At 40.6% G+C, this 9,365-nt stretch overlaps 1 protein-coding gene across 1 annotated transcript; it reads left to right on the top strand.

Moving 5' to 3' along the window:
- Positions 1-260: 260 nt before the first annotated feature.
- LOC115775450 (long-chain-fatty-acid--CoA ligase 3-like) lies at positions 261-9,123 on the top strand (the record flags this gene model as incomplete). Its single annotated transcript, XM_030722986.1, has 11 exons — positions 261-491; positions 3,117-3,582; positions 4,934-5,111; positions 6,113-6,222; positions 6,404-6,542; positions 7,318-7,468; positions 7,647-7,770; positions 7,900-7,971; positions 8,092-8,231; positions 8,723-8,895; positions 9,019-9,123. Coding segments are annotated over exons 2-11 (1,543 nt in total), but the record flags the coding sequence as incomplete, so codon positions are not given.
- Positions 9,124-9,365: the final 242 nt, after the last annotated feature.

The following is a 9,365-nucleotide window of genomic DNA, read 5'->3' as shown; positions in this document are numbered from 1 at the left end:
ACAGCCTAGCCTACTACACTCATTAGTTTGTTTTGCCTTGGTCTCTCTCACAGTTGGTCTCTCTCTTCTTTGGTAAATCGCAATTACTCAGTAAAAAATACAATAATGTGACCCGCGGTCACCTAGTCCATTTAAACGCATCACCTCTCGGGTGGCCACGCCGATCCGGCTGCGCTGACGGTTTTGACCGATAGTAACCTCCCTGACGTCTCCGCTGGCCCAAACACGCGCCACCTCCGGTGCTCCAATCGCCGGCGGAGGACAGCAGTGACGTCACTTCATGTCTTCCGGGCTGGCGGCAGGGGCCCGGAGATGCTCAGATTTACGATTTTACTTAATTTCATATTGGTTTTAAAGCGAGTGAACGGTTGCAATTGCTAGCTACATACGCCGAGTGAACAGATGTCTTTATCGTTTCCGGAGCTTTGGTTACACAGGCCTATATAGCTGATCCGGTGCTCTAAAGACTGAAGCGCAGCGTGAGGAAAGAGGTGAGAGTCTGTTGCGGTGTGAGCGCGCTGCAGATGTTAATGAGATGCGTATATATCGGCAGTGACCGGTTTTCTGAGCAACGTGGCATGTAGTCTTTAATGTACCCCAAACGTCCGTACAGGGCGATATTTATGTGCTGCTTCTTAATAAATTTTAGTGAATATATCTCGGTTAACCGGCTCCACTAAACGAGCGGTGGACCGGTAGCAGCTAGCTGTAGTTAAATGCTAGCTGCTAATCTGGATGCTACCTCGCTACCATCGCAGCCTCGAGAACAAACAATGTGGAGCGGAAAAATCTCACAGTATTAAAATTATCTCCCGTGTGTGTAGCATCGCTCAAAATATTAAAAGATACGCGGCGGTTATTTTTATCGTGTGATGTTTTTTTTTGTTTTGTTTTTTTCTTTCAGCGTTGATAATACCGAGTGCTGTTAAGAACCCAAATGGAAGCACTGAGAACACACTGTGTGTCATGCTTCACATCTGACTGCTACTGTTACATGATAATTATCGGATTAAATGCGTACAGTTGTCACCAGATTCAGATCATAGAGTGGGAGTTGCTGAGTTTATACTGTTGTCCTGATGCTGCCACTATGGATCACATATTTATTGTTAAAACACACTAGTTTATAATTAAAGTTGGTTTGGGTTCTTTTATAAACTTGAAGCTGCAGCACAGACTGAAATACTGTCTTAATCTGTAGTGCCCTGTATGCTGGCTCAAATTCCTATTAAGCTGTGTTTGCCTAATATGTTGTCATTACAACAAGCATATGAGACTACTGCCAGCTTTTACAATTAAGGTATAATTTTGATCAAATGTTTACTGTAAAGCTGTCTGTGTGTTATGAGATTACTGCTCTTTCCAGTTGAGATTTTGGTTATGCTTTATCTTGCTGAAATAGTGAGTAGGAGAGGGTGTGTCTGTGTCATTCAATTCCAACAATGGTTGAACCTGTATTACGTGTTGGAGAAACTAGAGGGACTTCTTTGTATATTTGCTCTGCCCAGATAACCGATGGCTTTATCAGTTGGTTCTGGTATGTAAGTTGCTGTACAATGACTGAGATATGTTTGTGGTTTGGGGTTGGACCTGATTGAAGTCACAGTTAGCATTTCCTTAAGTAAATATACAGGTACAACTGTAAACATTTACCAGGATTATAAAATGCACGGTTTAGTAAGATATATGGACAGAAGTGCCAGTTTGCTCAATTTAAAACAGTTGTTCTTTTGGGTTCTGGTGGCTTTTCATTTAAGTATCCAGGAGACGTTAAGGCCATGTGCTTAAACATCCACATAGTGAACTGATGCATTTACATGCTACTTTGATTTAACTGTGAACTCCCTTTTGTTTTTTTTTTCCTTTTGAAGGGCAGTCATCAAAACATGGCCTTTGCAGTGTTACGGTAAATTTATGCTTTTCTGTTTAATCTGTGCTGCAGGTACTTCATATCTGCAAACCCTTCTGAAACCCTACTCCGTAACACGCGACATGCAGCTACATAGAAATGTAATTCCACATGGCTTCATCACAGCCACACAGTTACAAACACTTGCTTAGGCTGCATGATAGGTCCTACTCAGATTGAGCAAGGAAGTCTGAATTCAGCTTCAGGGTGCATAATAGTGAATAATCCTTAATGGAACCCAAGAGTGATTAGGCACTCACTGAGGACTAATTCTCTTCCTCTTGTAGTTTCTGTTTGCATATGGCCAGCCCACCTCTTTAGTAATTGCTTTAGTGTTAAGATTGTTCTCTATAATTTTGCATTAGGGTTATGTGAAGGTCTGCAAACATCCCTGCATTAAGCTGCAGAATGAGTCACTGTCTGTCACCAATGCTCATATGGTCTGGCTGTGTGGCAGCAGGGCTACTCTGCAAATTACCCTCTGGCTTTAAGTATATACTACAAATAGCTGAGCTCTCTGGGATATGTTCAGAGTTGATCCAATGGTTTTTGTAGCATAGCCAAATAACTCGGGGCAGTAATGAATAGGGCACATGTTATGATCCTGTTGGAAACAAGTAGTGAAGTACACTGGACACACAGAAAATTAGAGAGGCATTGTTCTCTGGCTTAAATGCAGCCACTGCTTGATTCAGCGGTCGGTGATTATAAGGTTAACAGTTATCGTTTCCAGTATTACCAAAGTTTGTTTGGCCTGGTTTATCTGAGTTTTTGTAAGGCTGTTGCTATATCTATCATCTCCATAAGTGTATCTAACAGTGTTCTAGAAAATATTTAAAAATTATAAGATGACAAGAAATGACAGCAGGATCTAATTTGTTTCCAGACCATAAAGTGTTGCCCTCACAATACTAATTTAGACTGTCAAACAACAATTACTTACACTGAAATGAAACAGCTCTGTTAGTAAATCTTAAATTGTTATCTTACAGTCAAAATCATAACACAGCACCATGCTTCCTCTCTAAGCATATCTGCTGGTGCTGGTGGGGTGACTAGTGCTGACTGAGAGTGAGACCAAGAATAGGGAGAGATGGTGCAAGCAAAGATTGTTTTACCAGGAGGCAAATACTTGGTATCAATGCATTTTTATTCCAGACAATACTCTTAAAGTTTCATGTTGTGTGTGTTTCTCTCTGTCTTACAGGTTTAGTTGATTTGCTGTGCAAAAAAAAAAAACCCTTCAGCCTCAGCAACAAGTCAAAGTATTTTAGGGCAGGTACAAGTTTTGTACATTTCCAGCACTGACTTCATCTTTAAAGATGAAGTTGAAGGAGGATATGAACCCCCTGCTGCTGCAGGTTTTCCGTTCTGTGGTCTGGGTCTATTCCGTCATTACCTTCATACCCTGGTACTTCTTCTCCGGGGCTGGCACCAGTTTGGAAAGAGCCCGTCGGATCAAGGCACGCTCAGTTAGTGGGCACCCAGCAGGGCCTTACAGAGCAGTCAACAACCAAAAGAGGCTGGTGGCATGGCTACACCCTGGTGTGGACACCCTGGACAAAATGTTTGAATATGCTGCACAGAAGTTTCCTAAGAGAGACTGTCTGGGTACAAGGGAGGTGCTTAGTGAGGAGGATGAGCTCCAGCCAAACGGCAAGATCTTCAAAAAGGTGAGACATTAAACTACGACACTCGTATCTTGTTTCTAGAGCTGCAACAATTCATTGAGTAACTCAAATAATTGGATTACTAAAAAAAATCCTTGACACAAATTTTTTGCTTCAGTGCTTCATTTAAACTCCGTAGCGCTCAGTTGTCATCATGTAAATGCGAGCATTTCACCCACATTTGCGACTAAATATAGGCCTGCAGTAGAAATGTATCTGGGAGCACGTGTTTGAATCAAGTGTTACAAGATTAAGCCAATGCACATCCCAGTTTTCCCAACAAAAAACTGATAACACAACAGCAGCACAGCACATCATGTTGTCATAGATTAACATGGCTCTGTCCACACACACACACACACACACACACACACACACACACACACACACACACACACACACACACACACACACGCACAGAGTGAAGACCAAGGAGGTGGAGCCATTACCGAGACGGTGAGCTCAGGTGGAGTGAAAGAACATTTTAGTGTCCAAAACAGCAGCGCTTGTTCCTGTAATCACCATTAAAACCTTTACTGGGGAAAAAGCTGGAGGTAGTCCTTCATCAAACCACCTGATCAACAAGTTCTAAGATGAAGAAAAGCAAACTTTGTAGCTGCTCCCATCCATCGCTGTTTGTTTTACACAGTGAAGAATCTGCAGTAAAGCTACAGGAGTTAAAATAGGACATTGATAAGACAAAAGTATTTCTTGTCTGATTAATTAATGGAATAATTGACAGGATACTCAATTACTAAAATAATCAAGAGCTGCAGCCCTACTTGTTTCATTAGTTTATGTAAGAAGCAGTGGGTGCAGTCATGTCAAGATGAATATCCTCTCATTCCATTTAGGTTTAGGAATGTAGTGTCAGGCGACTGTCAGATAACAGGAAGTTTGTTTATACGAGTGCACTCAGCTGCTGTGCACAGTGTGATGAATGTGGGTGGAAGAGCAGCAGTGTCTCTGCTCCTTCGTCCCTCGGCCCAATTAACACCTGCAAAGCTACAAAAGCACTGTAGATGGCACTAGCTGGCTATAAATGATAATATTGCATGCTGCCATCATGAGGTACTATCAGATTCAACTGTTTCAATATTGCAGATTAGACCAATATCTGCAGCCTCTCATGTGGGTTCCTGTTTCATCTGTTTCATTATTCCTTCTAATAAAAAGCAGGGCTGATCCTACATATGTGGATATTTTGGTTGTATTTTTTTCTGTTCACATTTGTCTGAAACAGTTCCCAGCCCTGTATAAAATATGCACCACCACCATCATTTTTTTTTTTTTTTTTTAATGTTGTTTGGTGTAATATGAGGACATAATGCTTAAGACTGCATGTTCCTTGCAGGTGATTCTCGGGAACTATAACTGGCTGTCTTATGAGGAGGCCTACCAGGCAGCAAAGTGTTTTGGCAGTGGTCTGGCAGCGCTCAATCAGAAGCCTCATTGTAACATCGCCATCTTCTGTGAGACCAGAGCGGAGTGGATACTGGCAGCACTAGCCTGCTTCATGTACAATTTCCCACGTGAGTGACAGAAGGATAAATGTATATTCATAATAAAAAAATCAAAAATGTCCAGGGCACAGTCCTTTCAGTAACAGATAAAATGCCTTTATTTTCCACATTTTATTTCTATAGTCTGTATTTAAAGCCCAGAGGGTACTGAATTTTAGAGACTGATGCCAGTGCAGATTCTTAGGGAGTAAAATATTTGAAACATAAATGATTCCATTATTCTTCATACTGAGTGCTAGAGGTGTGTTGAAAAGGGGAAAATAATCGCACCATTAATAACTTACCAGCAATATATATTTCACAGACTAGTGAATGTTTTTCTGTGAAGACACCACTTGGCTGTGCATTGTTGCTCAGCTGAAATGCTACTTGCTACATGTGCTGCAGACAGTGCTGAGAGCATTGTAGACAGTAGAGTCATAGCTGATCTGCCCGACAGACGGGTTAAGACCTTTTCAAAATTACCCCAAACAAATTTTTGCGACACAGTGGTGCAGTGGTTAGCAATTTCAGTGCACAGCTAGAGGGTTCCTGGTTCGAACCTGCCAGATAGCTAAACATAGCAAAGACATGCGTGTTAGGTGAACTGGGGATTTGAAAATGTCCGTAGGTGTTTTTCTGTGTTAGCCCTGTGGTGGGCTGGCCACCCACAGAGTGCACCTCACCTCTTGTTTAATGACAGCTAGGATAGGCTCCAGCCTCCATCACAATCCTGAATTGGATAAGTGTTTAAGAAAATGGATGGACATTTTTGTGTATTATTTAAAACAGGTTTTCCTGTCAGGCAGCATATCTGATACCAGTATACAGTAACTGCAATAGACAAATGTATTGGTTGGGCTCTAGTTAAGGGAGTGGTTTGGAGATTTTTCTTTTTCACTTTGCACATTCAGCTTGGATTTAGAAAGCACTCCTACTTGGATATTTTTCACATACATTAACACACCCCTTAGTTTACAGTATCACTTGATTTGACTGTCTAACTAAAATGAATGCAATTGAATTGATAGTTGTGACCTTGTATGCCACACTCGGACCCATGGCCATTGCTCATGGGCTGAACGAGACCGAAGTCACGCACATCATTACAAGCAAAGACCTGCTCCAGAGCCGTCTCAAGGTACCTGCTTACTTTCTGACACTTCTTATCATCTGACACTCTCATGTATACTTTGTTTAACAAAGTCAGCAAGTGGCTGGTGGTTTATTGTGTTTAATATTAGCACTCAATAAGAAGTGCAGCACAATTTAATTAATCACTTTTCCACTCCCTCCCTCCCGCATCTATCACCATGTCACAGGCCATTCTGTATGATGTGCCGAGGCTGCAGTATATCATCGTAGTGGACAGTAAACCCACAAGCTGGCCAGACATTCCCAAAGGCATCACGGTCTACAACATGGACACTGTGAAGGAGATAGGATCCAAGCCTGACAATAGTGAGTGTTCGTGCAGTGTGATTGAAAAGGTTTCTAATTTGGTCAGGGAAGTGGAAGTGTTCTGATGGAGGCTTAATACAAAGCCAACACCCTAATGTGTAATTAGAGTGATGTGCTATGCGTGACAGCAGGAGGTCAAATCACCACTTACGAAACACTCGATGCCATGATGGGCAACTTTTTAGGCTATTGAGAGGAAGTGTGTTCTAGCATCACGTCAGCTGTGTTTGTTTTAAAAGAAACATCTAAAATGTTATTCTATCAAATGTAGTGTGTTAGGAATTGAGTTTTTAAATGAGTCCAGTTTTATATACACAAGTGTCATCTCAAGTTTAGTTTCCTTTTCTTCAGACACTTTAAAGACTAGACTCACACAGAAGAATCACACAATAATTAGACCCATTAATATAAATTTAAAGCACTTGCTAATCAAACCACTTGCTAAATATATATGCAATAAAAAGTGGGGTTTTTTCCTCTCTCTAACCCAATTAATCAATCCTTAATCATCAATTGGTAAGAATGTGCCAGATATTGGTTCAACTTTTCATTGTAGGAGAAGTTTTTTTTTTTTTTAAATCTTTTTATTTTCTATTTCTATAATAAATATTGTTTTTAAACATATGAACAGTTTTTTGGGGCAAAGCAAGCCTTTTTTTTTTTTTTTTTTTTATAAAACATTTTTTTCTAGGCAATAAACAGGAAAAAGCTATTAGCTGCAGCTCTACAAAAATATGCTCTGTAGCCATTACCCTTCTTTTCTTTGTGTCTGTAGTTGCAGTAGACCACAGAAAGCCAGAGACCTCAGACATCGCAGTTATCATGTACACCAGCGGCTCCACAGGCATCCCCAAGGGTGTCATGATCTCCCATGGCAACATCATTGCTGGCATCACAGGCATGGCGGAGCGAATCCCTAACCTCAAGTATGCCAATATCAGATTTCTCGCTGGTCTCTGACACTTTCTCCCTGATTTTTGTCATGTTCTGGTACACTGAATTTCCAGTGTCTCTGCATTCTCTGAGCCAGAAAACTGACTCTTTGTATCTCAATTTTATTTCAGTGTCTAGAGGTAATTGATTTGCTCATTTTTGTGCTTACAGTGAGACAGACACCTATATCGGCTACCTGCCATTAGCCCACGTTTTGGAGCTCAGTGCAGAACTGGTTTCCATCTCTCACGGATGTCGCATCGGCTACTCCTCCCCTCAGACTCTAGCCGACCAGGTCTGTGTAGAAATGGGCAGCAACATCTTTTGGCACAGTCAGTCTGTTCCTCGTCTCACCAACAGTACATTGCAAATTCATAATTAATTAAAGATTTTAAAAGTTACCTGTTGTCTTCTTTAATTCCAGTCAACCAAGATCAAGAAGGGCAGTAAAGGTGATACCACTGTGCTTAAACCCACTCTCATGGCTGCTGTACCAGTAAGTATCATTTATCATGGCACTTTTACGTCTTACAATTAAATCCGGTAAACATACTGGGAGAAGGCGGCCTTTAAATGCCAGAAATGTTAAATGAGAGTTCATCTGCTTGGTGTGTAGGAGATCATGGATCGGATTTACAAAAACGTAATGACCAAAGTGGAGGAGATGAGCAAATTCCAGAAGACGCTGTTTGTGCTGGCTTACAACTACAAGATGGAGCAGATCTCCAAAGGCTACAGTACACCTCTCTGTGACCGGTAATACCCACACACGTGAAGCGGACCTTTTATGCTTTTCCTTATTTTCTGTTTGGGTCTGTATGATGTCAGTGACAGGGTATGTACTACGATGTTGATATCAGGCACACAGCCCAGTTGTGAGCAAAGAAGCCCCACCCACCTGCTGTTCAGATCTTCTGTCTGAGAGGAGCAGGCCTGTATTAAGCATAAGAAGTTCATGTTTGCTTTCTCTGTTATAGACAAGCGAACATTACGTCTGTTCCTACTTGGCTAATCATAAATCATAACAAAGAGAGCAATTACTCTCAATCCTGTGTGAGTATTTGGGTAGGATTGACTCTCATATTGTGTTTGCACAGAACACTTTTCAGTACAAGTCAATATCTGGATGCTATGACGCTTTACAGCTACTTTCAAAGCCCTTTTAGTAGTTGCCTGAATCTCCTCCACTTGCAGTTATCATCACCCCTGCTCTCTTTTTCCTGTCTTTTTTTTTCCCTCCCCCTCAGTCTGGTGTTCAAACGTGTCCGTGCGCTCTTGGGAGGGAAAACGCGGTTGCTGCTTTCTGGCGGTGCTCCCCTCTCGGCTGCTACACAGAGATTTATGAACATCTGTATGTGCTGTCCTGTAGGGCAAGGCTATGGTCTGACAGAGACTTGTGGAGCTGGCACCATCAGTGAAAGTGAGTAAATGTGAAAGAGTAGATGTATTTGTGCTGCCTTTTGGGAAAGTAAGAGCGGAACAATTATAAAAGACAGCTTATATTAGCGTAATTTTTCATTCAAGTCTTTACTGGTATTTTCAGTTTGGGACTACAGCACAGGGCGGGTTGGTGCTCCACTGGTTTGTTCAGAGATCACACTGAAGGACTGGGAAGAGGGTGAGTATAAAGCTGGCAAATCAGTCCCTAGTTAGTTAATTAAAAAAAAAAAATAGATATATATATATATATATAATATATATATATATATTATATATTATATATATATATATATATATATTATATAATATATATATATATCTATATTATATATATATATATATATAATATTATATATATATTATATATATATCTATTATATATATATATATATATATATATATATATTATATATATAATCTTATATATAATATATATATATAATCTCATAT

This window comes from Archocentrus centrarchus, unplaced genomic scaffold (assembly GCF_007364275.1).
Source record: "Archocentrus centrarchus isolate MPI-CPG fArcCen1 unplaced genomic scaffold, fArcCen1 scaffold_137_ctg1, whole genome shotgun sequence".
Classification (NCBI taxonomy): Eukaryota; Metazoa; Chordata; class Actinopteri; order Cichliformes; family Cichlidae; genus Archocentrus; species Archocentrus centrarchus.
Note: the sequence above shows the minus strand (reverse complement) of the source record. Positions and strands in the feature narration are given on the sequence as shown.